This window comes from Haliotis rubra, unplaced genomic scaffold, assembly GCF_003918875.1.
Source record: "Haliotis rubra isolate DU_JTF1 unplaced genomic scaffold, ASM391887v1 Scf93, whole genome shotgun sequence".
NCBI lineage: Eukaryota > Metazoa > Mollusca > Gastropoda > Lepetellida > Haliotidae > Haliotis > Haliotis rubra.
The window spans coordinates 1,205,400-1,223,859 of NW_025767668.1; the positions used below are offsets into that span (position 1 = coordinate 1,205,400).

At 41.3% G+C, this 18,460-nt stretch overlaps 1 protein-coding gene across 1 annotated transcript in view; it reads left to right on the plus strand.

Moving 5' to 3' along the window:
* Window positions 1-18,460, plus strand: part of LOC124264564 (SCO-spondin-like) — a 57,729-nt gene that overhangs the window by 3,583 nt on the left and 35,686 nt on the right. The window contains 19 exon segments of the mRNA XM_046699315.1: window positions 1,818-1,914; window positions 2,024-2,599; window positions 3,403-3,669; window positions 4,081-4,332; window positions 5,037-5,297; window positions 5,764-6,012; window positions 6,421-6,618; window positions 7,794-7,976; window positions 8,642-8,833; window positions 9,970-10,164; window positions 10,760-10,951; window positions 11,623-11,817; window positions 12,331-12,528; window positions 13,036-13,230; window positions 13,542-13,739; window positions 14,581-14,775; window positions 15,326-15,511; window positions 16,561-16,758; window positions 18,046-18,237. Of these exon segments, the coding sequence (XP_046555271.1) occupies window positions 1,824-1,914; window positions 2,024-2,599; window positions 3,403-3,669; window positions 4,081-4,332; window positions 5,037-5,297; window positions 5,764-6,012; window positions 6,421-6,618; window positions 7,794-7,976; window positions 8,642-8,833; window positions 9,970-10,164; window positions 10,760-10,951; window positions 11,623-11,817; window positions 12,331-12,528; window positions 13,036-13,230; window positions 13,542-13,739; window positions 14,581-14,775; window positions 15,326-15,511; window positions 16,561-16,758; window positions 18,046-18,237 (4,213 nt within the window). The 5' untranslated portion in view covers window positions 1,818-1,823.

Consider the following 18,460-nt stretch of genomic DNA (forward strand, 5'->3'; position numbering starts at 1 on the left):
TCCAGCAATATCACGGCGGGGGACACCAGAAATGGGCTTCACACATTGTATACGTACCCATATGAGGAGTCGACCCTGGGTGTTCAGCGTGACGCTTTAACCACTAGGCTACCCCACCGCCCCCTGATGAAATATTGCTAAAAATGGGACATCCGATAATTATATATAATTTCACATTAATCCGTGATTTCAATCTTATCCAAAGAAACAAAAATAAACGCCATATATGGTTTCCATTTTAAAAAAAATACCCAATTATGAAATGTCATCAAACAACGCTTTACCAACTGTCACTTTGACTTAACCTGTTTTATCAGTGCTAGTACGGTGAATGTTTAATTTGTCAGGACTTCCTGGTATGTGTGTTGAGTGATTGTCAGTCAAGGTATATGAATGCATTGCAAAGCTATTTCAACTGGCTTTTATAGTCTTGGTTTATCCAACAATCAATGCATTTGCATTTTATTGAAGTTAACGCATAGACGAAAACCGCTTACTGTATGCAGATTTTTCAATGCGGCGTGATCATAACGAGGAGCACACCGATCCTTAGAAGAGGCAGCTATGACTACTGTTGAATGTAAAACTGACAACTTTCAGTGCAATCTTACCACCTCGCGAACCAAGTAATAGACATAGGCCAAGGTATTCATTTGCTTTTCTTGTTACGTGTAAAGTGGCGAATGCAGTGTTCAGTGAAAATATATGTTTACAGGACTGTGGATGTATATATTCATCCTAAAAAAACAGCGTTTCTTCTCTATGGTCTCATTTGAATGGTTTTAATGACATGTGGATGACATTTAGGGATATGAGTCGGTGACAACATTAATTCAAATTCCTATTTTGGCTTGCTTGATGCGTTTCTTCGTTCAGAATTAGTGAGTCAGTGAGTTTAGTTTTACGCGGCTTTTAGCAATATTCCAGCAATATCACGGAGGGGGACACCAGAAATGGGCTTCACACATTGTACCCATGTGAGGAATCTAACCCGGGTCTTCGACGTGACGAGCGAACGCTTTAACCTATAGGCTACCCACCGCCCCCGTTCAGAATTAGAATAAAAGTGAAACAATAAGCGTTTTACCGTCGAATTGTAGTTGGCTGCTTGGTTGGTTGTTTAACGCCGCACTCAGCAATATTCCAGCTACATGGCGGTGGTCTGGAAATAATCGAGTGTGGACCAGACAATCCAGTCACCAACCGCACGATCATCTACTCACGTTAGAGCTATAATATCCATTTGGTCGCTCCAGTTTAGAGATTTGCTCATCTCAGAAAAATTCTGACGTGTGTAAGCGAGTGAGTAAAGTAGTATGCCGCTTTTAGCACAAGTCACCGTGTAAACCACCAGAAATGGGCTTCACACATTATACACTTTTGGGAATCGAACCCGGGCTGTCGGCGTAAAGAGGGAACGCTGTAACATCTAGGCTACATCAGTGTCCTCGCTTCAGGCCCATTTCTGGTGTCCCCCCGCCGCGATATTGCTGGAATATTGCTGAAAACGACGTAAACCTAAACTCACTCACTCACTCACCCAAGCCTACTCACTCACTCACTCACTTCAGCCCACACAAGTCACACAGCATCGCCAAGCAACCATTCTGTACTTGTAAACTGAAGATATCCCTGTAGCTATCATTATTACAAATGCAATAACCTCGATATATGATTGTAGACCGTTATCATCATTATTATACTTCAGAATCCAATCTGTTCAAACGCATAACCCACTGCACTGTAGTGCTTCTTAATTCATACCCATATTCATCTATGCCATTTTAAAATATCCGTACTATTTTTTTGTGTTCTAGGTAATCATGAGGCTTACAACGTGGACGTTAACCACAACGTTGGTGGTCTTGATCTGTATCAACTATTCCTCACCACAGACCACACCACAGACCATAGGTAAGTATATCAGGGAGGTGGGGATGCTTTGGACTGATTGAAAGAAATTCCTATTCACTCTGAAGTGTTTACATATTCGTTCCCAATGATCGCTTAATTTAATCAACAGGTTGCACTGGGGCGTACACAGCTTACTTTGTCGTCGATGGATCGGAGAGCATCAGTACCGCCAATTTTGAAGAAGTTAGGCGAGCATTGATAACGTTTGTTAATCAAAGTATCACAAACAACGGCCTTACCCGTGTTGGAGTCGTGGTGTACAGCAATAATGTGTCTGCTGTCATCAACGCATCCTCGGACATCACCTCACTAGTGAATGCAATACGGGTGGTTATTCATCCAAAAGCAGGAACATTCACACATCTTGGTATAAGAAGAGCGAGGGAACTTTTAGACTTGGACCTTTCTGGAAACCCTCATATCATGATTGTGATGACCGACGGGTTGTCAAACTATCCAAATGATACGAGGGCAGCAGCTGCAGAGGCCAAGAGCTCTGGGATAAGAGTCTTTGCTGTGGGCGTTAATCCTTTGCTGAACTTCCCATCTTCACCATACAAGCGGCGTTACGAACAAGAGTTGGTCGATATTGCCTCGGAGAATTCCACAGCAATTCAAATCGAAAACTTCGAGAATTTAGCCGGCACTGTCGGAATCATTGCTGGAAACTTGTGCAATGAAATTGGTAAGTATTTTAAACTTTAATCAGATACACAAAACAAATAAAGAGTTTATTCAGTATTTCGGCCACGTGGCCCAGAGTAGAACGAAGTAAACAAAACACAGTTCAAGTTACGTGACTGATAAAACATTTGCTGAATCAACAGCTCTTAGAAAAACGTGTTTGATGACGATAGCTTTTGTCAAAATAGTATTAAAATTATTTGAGTTAAGTAAATTGTGCATTGCCTGGTGATAAAGGAAGGTCTAGATGTGTCTAATATTTCTTTTGTATGGTAGCAAAGGCATCACAGATAACCATGAACACTCAGATTTGCAATATATACAAACGATATTTGATGTTCTTCCCGATGTCTTGCATTATAAAATATTGCAAAGAGATTCAATGTATCTATCCTTTGTAATATGTAATAGCTCGTGTATTAATATTATTAAATGTTCTGATGTATGTGTTGAGTAGACTATTTTAGTAGCTGAAATGGTTTGTTGAAATAACTGTGACACTTAACTTATTGTTTTACTTCCTTTGATGGCAGATATGTAGTCGTAATTAGCTGGTTCTCATCGCTATATGGGGGCGGTGGAGTAGCCTAGTGGTTAGAGCGTTCGCTCGTCACGCCGAAGACCCGGGTTCGATTCCACACATGGGTACAATTTGTGAAGCCCATTTCTGGCGACCCCCGCCGTGATATTGCTAAATGCGGCGTAAAACCATACTCACTCGCTCACTCATCGTTATATGGCTGCAGTATTGCCGATGCGATGTAAACTTGTAACTCACTCACTCACTTGTAATATGTGTTTCAGTGTCTGTCGTCAATCGCCCAATCAGCATCACACTCTTGGTTGGTGGGACAGCGTCATTTACAGTGGGCTTCAACCGACAGCCAACGGGCGGTTCCTGGCAAAGATTAACACCTTCACGAGCCGACCTGACAAGTGATAACAGATTCATAAAAGGTGGCACCAATTTAGAGAGGACATTGACTGTACCCGGCGTAACGCTCGGAGATGGAGGAACATATGCATATTCGGTCGGCAGCCTCAATCCACAAGCCATGTTAACTGTATTGAGTAAGTACATTCTTTGAATGTCATTTAATAGTTGGGAATGGGATTAATGACGTCATAGCATGATCATTCTTTTAACAAATTTAAAACACATATTATCTGATAACACACTTAGGAGTTTTATATATTTTATATACGTATCTAAGTACTGTTTAGGGACGGTGGGGTAGCCGAATGGTTAAAGCGTTCGCTCGTCACACCGAAGACCTAGGTTGGATCCCCCACATCGGCCCAATGTGTGAAGCCCATTTCTGGTGTCCCCCGCCGTGATATTGCTGGAATATTGCTAAGTGCGGCGTAAGACTAAATTCACTAACTCACACCCTCACTAAATATTGTTTAGTTTGTATAAACGATCCTTCGCAATATAATACAGTGCTCGTTTGTTTATCAACTAAACATTTTTCGTTTCAGCTCCTTTAACCAACCAAACAGGATCAGTTGGACAGCCAACCACATTTACCACGCAGGTCACCCCAACCGAGGCAGCTGACGGTTTCTGGTTGAAAGATGGTGTGCCTTTGACTGCGGGTTCCGCGAAATATACCATCACGAGGACAGCTACCGGACGGAGTCTGGTTGTGAATAATGTTGCAAGCGGTGATCAAGGCCGATATACCTTTAGCCTAAACGGAGTCACAACGGACGGTTATCTCACAGTCCCAGGTATATTTCTTTTCATGATTCATTGTGAATTGTACGTTTTTTGCCAATGTTTCAGTTTATGATCAACTTATTGGTTTTATCTGAACGATAAAATTGTATGATAATGGGTTGGGACAAGAAGTAATTTGTAACTATTTGCATGAATAATCATAGTTACATTTTGTTGTTGATTGGTCGTCCATTCACATGATGTGCACCCGTGACGATCCGGCTTAGAATTGGTCTTCAGTAACCCATGCTTGTTCTGGGAGGCAACTAACGGGATCGGATGGTCAGGCTCGGTGACTTATTTGGCACATGTCAGCGTATTCCCATAGCGTAGATCGATGCTCATGTTGTCGATCACTGGATTGTCAGGTCCAGACTCGATTATTTACAGGCCGCCGCCAAAAACCTGTAATATTGCTGAGGGCGGAGTAAAACAATAAACAAAAAAAACAAACCATGATGTGCACTTTTCCATAGTACAGTACTTTCACAGGTTGGATATTTGTTGTTTGAGGTTTACACTGAGCTGTTTGTTTACGGGCGGTGGGGTAGCCTAGTAGTTAAAGCGTTCGCTCATCACGCCGAAAACCCGGGTTAGATTCCCCACATGGGTACAATGTGTGAAGCCCATTTCTGGTGTCCCCCGCCGTGATATTGCTGGAATATTGCTAATACGGCGTAAACTAAACTCACTCACTCACTCGTGTTTGTTTCAGCTGTTATTACAAATAACTTGCGAGATATAACTGTCCTTGCTGGAGCAAGCCCACAATTTGTAGCATTTGTCAGTCTTGCTGGTGTCACTAACGGCGTTTGGACAAAGGATTCGGTTGACGTGACAAACAACGGCAGATATACCAGAAACACAGTCGGTGCTCTACAGTCATTGAGGATACCAAATGCTCAGAACGCTGATGGAGGTCTATACACATACAGTGTTGATGGATCTACCTCACAGGCCACTCTCACGGTTATAGGTAAGTATCCGTGGTTTGCGATAATTATAGTAAGAATCCTAATAAACTCAAATCGTTTGGTGCTACGTCCTTTCAGTATGCAGCTGCTACCCTTTGAAACTCTCTTCCTCTTGATCTAAAACTAGTACCAACTCTGCCACTCTTCAAAAACAGATTCAAAACACACCTGTTTCAACGTTGTTTCATAAATCCGTGTATTTTCTTGTACATATGAACTGTGGCTTGTCAGCGCTTTGACCAGCGCTATATAAATACTCCCATTTTTAATACAATTGTCCTGACTAAATCTGTCAGTGAGCTCAAATAATGTTCAGGAATATAAAGATACCCAAATCATGTTCAAGAATCACACATTTAACGTTAATAGACCTCAACACTCGTGTTTAAGCTGACATTGACTGGAATCAAGGACATCCGTATTTATGTACTCAAGCCACTTTGTAATTCGATATCTACTTTGTTTCAGGACCACTGGATAATTTTACGAGAAATGTGGGGGAGCAGCAAAGCTATATTGTGAACGTATCGCCTGGAACTGCAGGTGGAGCTTGGTTTAGAAACGGTGTCCTGCTTAGCAATGGTGCCAAGTATGCCATCACACAGAACTCAGGTCCTGTCCGGCGCCTCACTGTAAATAACATTCAAGCAGGCGATGCTGGAGAGTATGTCTATGTCGTCAATACCGTTGAGTCAAAAGGATATCTGACAGTGAGGGGTATGTAAATTTTCACCTGTGTACATACCCGTGAAGATCCGGGTTAGAATTGGTCTTCAGCAACCCATGCTTGTCGTAAAAGACGACTCACGCGGTCGGGTGGTCAGACTCGCTGACTTGGTTGACACATGTCATCGTATCCCGATTGCGTAGATCGATGCTCATGTTGTTGATCACTGGATTGTCTGGTCCAGACTCGCTTATTTACAGACCGCCGCCATATAGCTTGAATATTGCTGAGTGCGGCGTTAAACAATAAAAAAAACACCACCTCTGTACATACTAATATTGACAGATGAACCGTAGTAATATGTATCACATTGTCCTTAACTTCAGCTGAGTGGTACTTATAATCATTAATCGGGATATGACATTGACCATTAAGTAATTTCCCAATTTCTTGTATAGAAACGAGTGTTAATGGAGGATTTTCCCAATGGAGCCAGTGGACCGGTCCGTGCCCGGTAACGTGCGGGAGTACGGCTACAAAGAGCCAGACACGAAGTCGACGCTGTGACTCCCCTGCTCCATCAGGTGGTGGAGCTCCCTGTGTTGGGTCCACCACCGAGACCATAATCGTCAATTGTGGATTGGGCAATTGTGCAAGTAAGTTGCCGTACATCTAGACACCTTTCGATATGTATTCATTTACCTTTGGGGTCGGTCGGTTAAGCTTTGGTTTAGGCGTTCGAAGGCCATGGTTCGAATTGCCATATGAATACCGTGTGTGAAGCCTAATTCTCTTCTTAACATTCAGACATTACGGTCCAAATGGAAGCTTTGGATGTATCAAATCCCAGTTTGTAATATCAGTCTGTACTCAACGAATGCTCATTAGTGTCAGTTATACTAAACTATGAAACTATCCATGTCGTATATTGTCGCTGCACATGCGACCAACTTTCGTCCAGGCATTCTCTGAATTACCATGCACTATTATCTCGACTATAAAACTGCGTGTGTTTACAGATCGTTACTAACTGTATATATTCCCAAACGAAGTAAGTGGTTATATTATTATTGTTTAACTAAAAACAATTCAAGACAACGCCAACTCGATCTCTATGAAGGGGCCACGGGGTAGCCTGGTGGTTAGAGCGTTCGCTCGTCACGCAGAAGATCCGGGTTCGAATCCCCACATGGGTACAATGTGTGAAGCCCATTTCCGGTGATAGTGCTGGAATATGGCGTACAACTAAACTCTTTTAAATACTATAAGCATAAACCGATTGCACGAACTCTGGGACCTGCCTCACCAACACTTCCTGGTATAGGTGAGACCTCTATTCATGGAATAATATTATTATACTCATGCGTATAATAAACAAAATCTGAATTATCAAGTGTTGTGTCAACGTCGGGTGAGTTGCTCAAAGTCAAATGAAGGCTCAAGCCAGGTAAACCAGTGGTTGCTTGTGTGAGGAGACGATCAACGAATTCACCAACTTTTGTAATGTACGCTGTGCGGTTATTTGTCCGGACTAAGATATTTAAAGTTTTCTCACATAAATGGGTATTATGTTAGCGGGGAGGCTTTATGAATATTAATGGTGAGCTTTATTTCAGAATGATGCATTTGGGTTGAAACGCATGGTCGAATGTTTACAAATGATTGTTCTTCAGTAATAGCTACCATTTCAAGAACCATAGAATAATTTAAATGATATTTTTATACATGGAATTGATGTTCCATATGTATGCATATACCCGTGTATCAAGCCTGTCTCAAGCTCACATTTTTCAAAATACATTGTCAACATGCTACCCTGTTTTTATTTTAGCTGATGGAGTATGGCTGACCTGGCAAGGTTGGTCTGAAACTTGCCTCGCTACATGTGGTGTAGGCGTTAGAGGAATACAACAGAGAGAGAGAGGCTGTGTTGAACCTACTGATGGTGGAAGGCGGTGTTTCGGCGAAAGTCTTCAGACGAGATTCTCAATATGCAGTTTACCATCATGCGCTGGTAGGATTCTACATTATCTTCATATTTGTAGCAAGCCCCATATCCGTGTTGTTTAATGATAATAAGTACTAATAATGGACATGTATTATGCGCCTGTATCCACACACCTGTACATGCTCATGGCACTACAATAACATAATATACTCCAAAATATACATTGTGGGTTTGAAGAGTTATAAAATTGTAATAGGTGTTCTTGAAGAGGTCGGTTTTATAGCGTTCCGCGCAATTAAAGCTGTAAGCAGTGCAACAAATATGTATCCCATATACTGATATCATGCATATAATACAGCCTTGTCAATTTCGATTTGATACTTTGTATTTGTGTACACATCACTATCTTTGGACTATTCAAACTCATTTGTATCACTTCCCACAATGCTGTTATTACATATATATCTCCGTAGTATAAGTCGATTAAACGTATTGGAAAAAATTATGTTGTCATGGTAATAGCGTGCAGTAAATTCACATCTTGCCCGATCCAAACTCTTGTCTTTTCATCACTTCCAACCATGTTGTTCTTACTCATATATCTCCGTAGTATAAGGTGATCAATGATATTGGAAACATGATGTTGCCATGGTAATACCGTGCAGTAAATTGGCAGTCAGTCATTCCGCCACTGACCATCTTGTTATAGCACCCTGTGTTCTCTTTTGCAGTTGATGGTGGGTTCACTCAATGGACTCTGTGGAGCAACCCTCCCTGTGACGTGACTTGCAACACAGCCGCCACTAAAGTGAGCTCCAGAACTAGGACTTGCACCAACCCTCCGCCATCTGGTGGCGGCAGAAACTGCACAGACCCGTATGAGGAAATTAGGAATGTAAACTGCCTTCTCCCTGCATGTCCAAGTAAGGTTGCTCATAGTCTAGATGCTACTGACTCCGAATTCAGTTTGATAATTGTCAAGATAATTTTCGCAAAGGGCATGATCATATGAAACTAAAGCTTACCAGGAAAGTTTACTGTTTGAAAAGCGAATGTCTTTCTTCGGCAAAAAGTTTAATTTTTTATAATTATATCAGTTATACAACACTGTTGAATGCACAAAGATGTAATACCTTTGCGATTGGTTACTATCACCATGTCATCCTAAACTGTAGATATGTACTTTCAGACAGAGGTACATTCTTTTCAACTCTAATCGATAATCTTGATGTTGAAATGTATGTCAAAATATAGAAAATGGAAGAGCATGACATGCTAGCATTGTTTCTTGGGGCCAATAACAATTATATTGATGAAATAACAAGGCATTTCACTATTATAGAATTCTCAAAGTGTTTTTATAAACTAAAGGATATCCTCAATCACCTGTGGTAATAATCTAACCAATACATGGCTGTTAATAACCTGAATATATTTAGGAAATTTTCCCATATTCTATGTATGTACATGTATATATGTGTGTTTGTGTGTGTTTGTTGAGTATTCTGTTACTCAGTTATATAATTACATTACCATGATGTTTTGAGGATCTTCGGACCTATCTGGATGACATTCATTCATTCATTCATCCATGCATTCATTCATTCATTCATTCATTCATTCATTCAACCCTATTACACAACTGAACATGTCTTAACTGCACTATTGCCTGCCATGGAAAGGTTTTCTGGTCGAACTTAATGTTATTCTCAGGGTGTAAATATTAAATGAATTAAACTTATATCAAAGTAATCATGTTGAGGTGTACAGATACACGTAAAGTTGTATTTCGGAACATGTCATACAAAAAGCTGAAATTATACTACTGTTAACGACGAAATCGCCTTTAAGACGCCTCATGAATTGACTGAATTATGTATAAATGTCTTCATGATCAGCAAAATGATTGTCTCAGCTGTAATACCTCAGCTTGCAATACTGGATTCTAAAATAGTTTCAATTTGCTAGAATCCATCCCGGTGAATGTCCTAACCTATATCTTCACTGTTTTCGTCGCTTTAACCTCTAATATTTGCCTTTCGTCTTACGCACTGTTCAGTTGATGGTGGGGTATCTCCTTGGGGACAATGGTCCCCCCCTGCGTGTACAGCAACATGTGGTGTGGGTGTCCTGGGATTTTCTGTTCGTCAGCGGCAATGCACTAACCCCTCACCAACAGATGGTGGGAGAGATTGCACTGAACCACTGCAAGAAACTGGGAACATTCCATGCACTGGTCTTCCTCTTTGTCCGAGTGAGTGAGCAGTTCACATCGGTTTGCTTGTAATACAAATCTTCTTATATACATATAACTTACGAAAGAGTATTGAATAAACTGCTCTGTTTTATGCTTAAAAGTTTCCATTTTAAAGGTTGCTGAATTTCCACGATTTGAACAGTTTCAGTAAATCGGATCGTTTTGTAAAGTTGATGTTAAAATGTGTTATACGTTCTTGTATCTGCTTCCACTTATACATTCGTCCATATGCTTCCAGCTTGGCTCCTTTATCCAATGTCATAATTCCATGTGGTATATAACACCACCCTATCATTGCGTTTGTTCTTAAAACTGCAATAAAAAACTTGCTATTCATACGCTTGCTTTCATACATATATATTCAGGACTTAACCCCGGATAACGATTTATATTTATTTACATTTTATATACCTTTATGTACAAAATATTACCTTTGTGTATAACCTGTACTGAACACGACGCATGTGTTATAGCTTTTTACAGACATTCACTCTCTGCTATCTAAACAGTACACGAAGCTGTTCTCTTTTAAGTAGCTAAAGGCCTAAATCGCAGAAGACTAGTGTTACCAAGAATTGCTTTTCAACCACAGTTGACGGTGGATTTACTCCCTGGAGTGCGTGGAGCCCGGTCGTGTGTTCTAGAACATGCGGCTCCGCTGAGACCGCTACAATCAATAGGAGGAGGACCTGCACTAACCCACCTGTCCAGAATGGAGGAAGAAACTGTACCGGCGCATACGTCGAAACTCTTGTAGTACCCTGTGGTCTTCCTCGTTGCCCAAGTACGTTCTTGTTTGATTACCAATGTTCGACCCGTGAAGATCTGGGTTAGAAATTCAATTGATCTTCAGCAACCCATGCTTTTCGTAAGAGGCGACTGATGGGATCGGGTGGTCAGGCTCGCTGACTTGGTTGACACGTGTCATCTTATCCCAATTGCGTAGATCGATGCTCATGATGTTCATCACTGGATTGTCTGGTCCAGACTCGATTATTTACAGACTACCGCCATACAGCTGGAATATTGCTGAATGCGGCAGTAAACAACATATATACACAAAAAAGGCAAATTTTTGGGTGTGACGTTCTGTATGTACACGTTTTTTTACCCCATACGTTGGTAATTGCATCTTCACTTGTCATACACTGCGATATCTCTCTGGGAAGAATACATTTCGAGAAAATATGTATAAATATACAAGATCAAATAATAACCATCGTTGAGTCTTGACTATTCTCAGAAACAGATTCCAATATCTGGTAAGGTTGAAAAAGATGCGATATTTGTGAATGGATCACTGGAACTCGGTCATGACACCAAGCTGTCGGAAAACGTTAACATTACTAAAAAGACATTAACCTGTAAGCGTTAGTTACTTAGTATTTTATCTTGAAATATGTTTCTCTTTATTTCCATGTACAGCTTAATGTATTGATCACTCTTGCCTTACAGTCGATGGGGGTTTCAGTGTATGGACATCATGGGAAAACGTCACACCATGTAATCCTACTTGTGGCCCTGTTTCTACGAGACAAGTCAGGCAAAGGAGGTTTTGTAACAGCCCTGCCCCATCCGATGGTGGTAGAAACTGTACCGGGGCTTTTGAAGAACTCAGATTTGTAAACTGCGCCGTTCAACCCTGTCCACGTGAGTACTTTAGTTAACATGTCGAAGTATTTCATGTCTTACTGCTTACTTATACTGCTGAAACAAATACATACTCATGGTATAGTCAGACTTGTACAATCGACTCTGCTGTTAGCTGTTTCTTAGGGATGTGTTAAGGATTTTGACGCTTCTATTTCTATAACTGTTTTGCAATTTGCGTACGATGGATTATGTTTCGGTGGTTAATCGATGCTGGTTGGCCTCTTATTTTGAAGGGGAGGTAGGGTAGCCTAGTGGTCAAAGCCTTTGCTGATTGCTCCGGAGAGCAAGGTTCGATTCCCCACATGGGTACAATGTGTGATGCCCATTTCTGGTGTCTCCCGAAGTGATATTGCTGGAATATTGCTAATACGGCGTAAAACTAAACTCACTCACTCACTCTTACTTTGACGTTGTATATTTTCCATTGAAAAACACGTATTGTGTATGTTGATAAAGTACATAACAGAGAGCATTGAACATCTGATATATTCCAGCTCTGATATATTCCAGGTGATGGGGGTCTATCTCAGTGGAGTCCGTGGAGTGGTCCTGGATGCACCCAGACATGTGGTCCTTCATTCAACAGGACGGAAACAAGAACTAGATCGTGCACCGACCCAACGCCTGCGAACGGTGGACGCGACTGTTCACTACTTGGATCCACATTTGGCGTTCGAACATTGAGCTGTGGTCTTCCTAACTGTCCTGGTGAGGCATGCAGAAGTCAGCTGATATAATATATTCCTCATGAATATTCTTAAACTCAGCGGAACTCTTTTTTTATCTGAAATCACCAAAATACATTCAGGCAAATGCAATTTGGCCGTTAAAGTGTCAAAGTCAAAGAAAGATATTAAAGTGAAAACTTAATTATGTATGACTGAATGTTAGCATATAGAGACTATACAACACATTCATATTCGCGTATTCTCATGATAAAATGTATTGCCATGGTCAAGAGGTATCCAAAAGGAAAAGGATAATGGAACACATTAATGTACAAGTGTTCTTTTATACATTTCCAGATAATCAGGGCAGGGCAATACAAAGCTTACGAAAAGCCCTGGAAAGGAATATAAAAGAAAATATTATGTTTCCCTTCTTTCGAGTCCTCCAGTATATAATACGCCCTGAACATGATTCGCATGTTCCACATCTCTCCGTGTTTTTGTTTGAGAAACAATCTGTCTCATAATACACAATCCATATTTTCAGTTAATGGGGGCATCACGCAGTGGAGCCAATGGACCATTCCCGCCTGTCCAGAAACCTGTGGACGTCTGGCTACTAGATTTCAGGAACGGTTCAGAACCTGTACAAATCCTGTCCCAGCATTTAATGGAGCTGACTGTCCTGAAACAATCCGTTCCGAAAACAGACGTACATCCTGTGGTCTTCCTGATTGCCCAAGTTTGTTTCTTTGTTCATTTGTTGTTTAAATCCGCACTCAGCAATATGCCAGCTATATGTAAATAATCGCGTCTGCGATAAACATCAATGGTACCTTTGATTGTTCAGGTCCAGAATGAGGTTGAAATACGATATTATGTTTACTAATATACTGTATATATTTTCCAAGAGAACGCAAAATTCCAATTGAGTCAATACTTTGTAATATTTCCTATTAGTTGGCAATACATCTGTGAACATTCGAACAAAATCAATACTATTTTGTACAGAGTTTACTTACGTACAAATAACATTTCCACATTGCTTTTCAGTTGATGGAGGTTACACTCAGTGGTCGTTGTGGACACAACCTGTATGTACTGTGACATGTGGTCCAAATGAAAGTGGGTCAGTGTCTAGATTCAGGACATGCACCAACCCCTCACCACAAAATGGAGGCAGAGATTGTTCTTTGCTCGGACCACCAAACGACTCTGCCACCAGGCTCTGTGGACTTCCAAACTGTCCAAGTGAGTTGTTTTTGTAGTATTTGTTGAGGTTTGATATTAGCTTGATCTGGGTCGATGTTTATGCTGATATACTGAAGTCCCCGAGCTTTATCATAAGTTTAGTAGCATGAATCTTAGTTGAGTCAACAAAAGTGTTTGGACCGAGACACTGACACCAATGAGTCGTAAAAGCATAGTATTTCCAACACATTTTCCTTTATCCCTAAGCAGTGGAATCGCCCCTTTTTAGTTGTGGTAATTCCAAAATCAACAGCTGTTTATTTCTGGTCCATCGGCTTGGTGGTGTAGCCTTGCGGTTAAAGCGTTCGCTCGTCACGCGTTCGATTTCCCACATGGGTACAATGTGTGAAGCTCGTATCTGGTGTTCCCCGCCGTGATATTGCTGGAATATTGCTCAAATCGGCGTTAAACCACACCCATGCACTTACTCTGGTCTATCGATCACTGGATTGTCTGGTTTATGAAGGGTAAGCGTCCCATAGCAAGACTACCCCTGCAGGGCACAAATGACATATACTTACTTTGTGTGAACTGTGAGTGCAGGACATGTTTACCCTTTTCGTGAACACCTGGTGTTATCACTAAGTTTCCGTGGTACATTCATATGACTTCACAACTATTTTGTTGTTCTGTTTCTGAGGATAGTCAAGACTCGGTATTCCTATGTACTGATGTTTTATGCTCATTTCAGTGTTGAGTACACGTGAACCTACTCGGGCTGATGCGTATATTTTATAGTTTTTTAACAAAAGATATTATAATGTAATGTTTAATTTGAGATATCGTCTTATAGACAATATCATATTAACCTGGATGTAGAATTATTATTGTGTTTCTTTAGTTAACGGAGGTTACAATCAATGGACCCAATGGAACGTACCTGCATGTGGGGTGACATGTGGTGCAGCCACTACAAATGCGACCAGAAGCAGATCCTGTATTAACCCATCGCCTGCTTTTGGTGGTCGCGACTGTACTCTACTCGGCAGTTCATTTGAACAAGTTACAAGAAACTGTGGACTTCCGAGTTGTCCCGGTAAGTAATAAGCCCTTCCCTGTAACCACACACTCCTACAACGAATTCACAAAATTGTCTCACATGTTGTAACCGTCAGGACAATAGATGATTAACCTGATGTTTTATGTGTATCCGTTTGTGTAGTTGCACACGGTTCAACCCGTGAGGATCCCGGTTAGAATTGGTCTCCAGCAACCCATGCTTGCTGTAAGAGGCGAGTACCGGTGGTCAGGCTCACTGACTTGGTTGACACATGTCATTGTATCCCAATTGCGTAGATCGATGCTCATGTTTTCAATCACGGGATTGTCGGGTTTTTATATACCGCCACCATATAACTGGGACATTTTTCGGCGTTAAACAACAACCAACTAACCACAGTTCCTCACCTTCCTTCATGTCTTTGAAGGGACGGTGGGGTAGCCCAGTGGTTAAAGCGTTCGCTCGTCACGCCGAAGACCCAGGTTCGATCCCCTACATGGGTACAATGTGTGAAGTCTATTTCTGGTGTCCCCGTCGTGACTATTGCTAGGACATTACTAAAACCTCATTCATTCTTCCTTTATAGTTGACGGCACGTATACACCGTGGAGTCAGTGGAGCAGCCCGCTGTGCAATGTGACATGCGGACAGGCGGCAAGAAAGATTGAGACAAGAGTACGAACCTGCATCCGCCCACAGTTCGGTGGATTAAACTGCGCTGGGCCACCTGTGGAAACTAGGGAAGTGTCTTGCCAACTTAATCCATGTCCTTGTGAGTAAACATTTAATATATATGAGTAAATATAGGACTCCATTCAAAATAATTTGCTTTACATACGATTGAATGTCAAGACTCTTATGGTATCGGTAGAGAGGACATCACTGTCTGATAGTGTTTCATTAACACATACTTCGTAGAGATAAACACATAGTACTTTGTACTATAAAGTCTGCCTTTAGCATATATTTCTTCATATGAATATGGTTGTGTCATACATATTATAATACCATCAATCATACCGACCATTACCCGTGAACATCCGGGTTACAGTTGGTCTTCAGCAACCCTTGCTTGTCGTAAGAGGCGACTGACGGAATAGGGAAGTCATGCTCCTTGACTTGACACATATCATCGTTTTCTTATTGTGTTGTACACTGTATGGTCCGGTCCTGACTCGATGTACAGAACTCCGTCATACAGCTGGAATATCGTTGAGAGCGGCGTTAAACAACAAACAAACAAAAACAACATACAGACAGTTAATATGAAAGAATTCAGGGCCTCGTTTCACAAAGCTAACGTAGCGCTACGACTGTCGTACCTCCTATACTGTAACATAACTTACTGCAGTCGTAGCGCTACAATAGCTTTGTGAAACGGGGCCAAGATTACGGTTGTATTTCCAAATGAGAAGGCTGTACAGACAAAGAAATGATTTCCAATTTCCAATACTCGATACTTGAACTCCACCCTTATGACGTACAATAAATAACATTTGACACAATCATAAACATCTTCTTCTTCGTTTGGACACTTGTGAGATGATGGACACAGCAAAAATATATATGAAAAAGCACTTTTGTCATTTGCTAATCTATTTCATTTGGACTTTTAGTGTTGCTTGACACTGTTTTGTTTTAGTGATGCTTGACACTGTTTTGTTTTAGTGATGCTGACACGATTTTATTTTAGTAATGCTTGACACGGTTTTGTTTTAGTAATGCTTGACACGGTTTTGTTTTAGTAATGCTTGACACGGTTTTATTTTAGTGATGCTTGACACTGTTGTTTTAGTGATGTTTCACACTGCTTTGTTTTAGCGGATGGAGGTTACTCCCTATGGAGTCCCTGGAGTGGCGTTCCATGTACAGGTACCTGTGGCTTATCGTACACCAGAACAGTTTCCAGATCAAGACTCTGTAACAACCCAACTCCTTCCTTCGGAGGCCGCAACTGCGACCTACTTGGGCCTTCGACACAAACCGCAGAAAGGCTTTGTACTCTACCACGTTGTCCAAGTGAGTAAATATACTCTTCGTCATATTGTACAAGTACTGCAACTGTCCAACAATATTATACATTAAACAATTAGCGATAACGCTAAGATATGCTTTGATCAGTCTTTTAGGAAACGTCATTCCATAGCCTACCGTTTCATATGAATATAGGGGCGGTGGGGTAGCCTAGTGGTTAAAGCGTTGGCTCGTCACGCCGAGGACCCGGGTTCGATTCCCCACATGGGCACAATGTGTTAAGCCCATTTCTGGTGTCCCCCGCCGTGATATTGCTGGAATATTGCTAAAAGCGGCGTAAAACTCAACTCAGTCAGTCAGTCATATGAATATAATTTTGCCATGTGTCTCGGCGCTGTGCTCTTGAAACCAGGCTGTCATTAAACAAAAATATTGTGAAAACTGAGGGCAACCCGTTTTGGTCAGCCGGAGTATGCGCTATATCCTGGTAAAGTAGTATTTCTCTTAACATAGGGAAACCCCGAAACATTTACGAGACCATTACGGAAAATGTAGGCATCAAATTAAAGCGTTGATCATAAACGTCCCAACGGCACCCAAAAATATATACATTTAGATGTGTGTAGTTATTGGGGAGACACAACAACCATAGACACATGAGAAATGAGTGCTAATGAGTGAAAGCCAAACTTACCAAAACGTTTTCAATAGATGATTAAGGTAGCAAATACATGTCAAGCCGTGAACTACGATTATACAGCCAGAGCATAAAATATGTTGGTAGAGGTGTGACGATACAGAAATTTCACGATACGATACCTATCGCGATATCTGGAACGATACCATTCGATACGATATCACGATATGCTATCTTCAGTTATTTTCTTTCAAAAAGTATATTTTGATAGCAAGTAACAGTGTAAATTTTGACATAACCGTCAATTTCTGGTGAAAATTAACAATTTTAAGGTCAACGATACATATCACGATACGAAAAATAGTATCGATATATTTATCGTCAGATAAAGTATCACGATTATCGAAACTACGATATACCGTCACAGTTCTATTTGGTGGTCCAAAAGTCTCTTACAATTGGATAATTACAACCGCCGGGTTTCACTGTAAGGCAACAAAAGATAGACAATTAAGTGAGAGAGCACTTGGATAGACTGGTGTTTGGACCCGGTGACACAATGGAAAGAAATTAGCAGCGTTTATCCGGATCATGTCAGGTTAAATTACCATGACAATATAAAGTGCCTCTTGCATATAACATGATATATCTGCTACCAGTGGTGGTAAAGGTCTGCTCATGTTTCCTACTTTCAGTCAATGGAGGCTTCACACCGTGGGCACAATGGAACATCCCTGCATGTGCCAGAACGTGCGGTACTTTTGTCACCAGAACCGTCGACAGGAGCAGGACTTGCACTAACCCAGCACCTCAGTTCGGCGGTGCGTCATGCGTGGGTGGTGTGTCCGAAACCGAAGTCAGGAGCTGTGGACTTCCCCCTTGCCCAAGTAGGTTGTGATAGTGACTTGTCTTGTGTTCACACAGATATTACAGTCTTAATTCGATGTGTTGGTCCTGAGAGTTACGCCAGTGACTGAAGGGATGGTGTAAATCCAGCTAGGTCCATGCAGGTAGCAAAAGTGCTGTAAGTCCCCATGGTCCCTTGTATGGTCATCTACCTTCAGTTGCTGTTCAGTCTATAGACCATTTTTATGTTGTAATGTCCTTTAA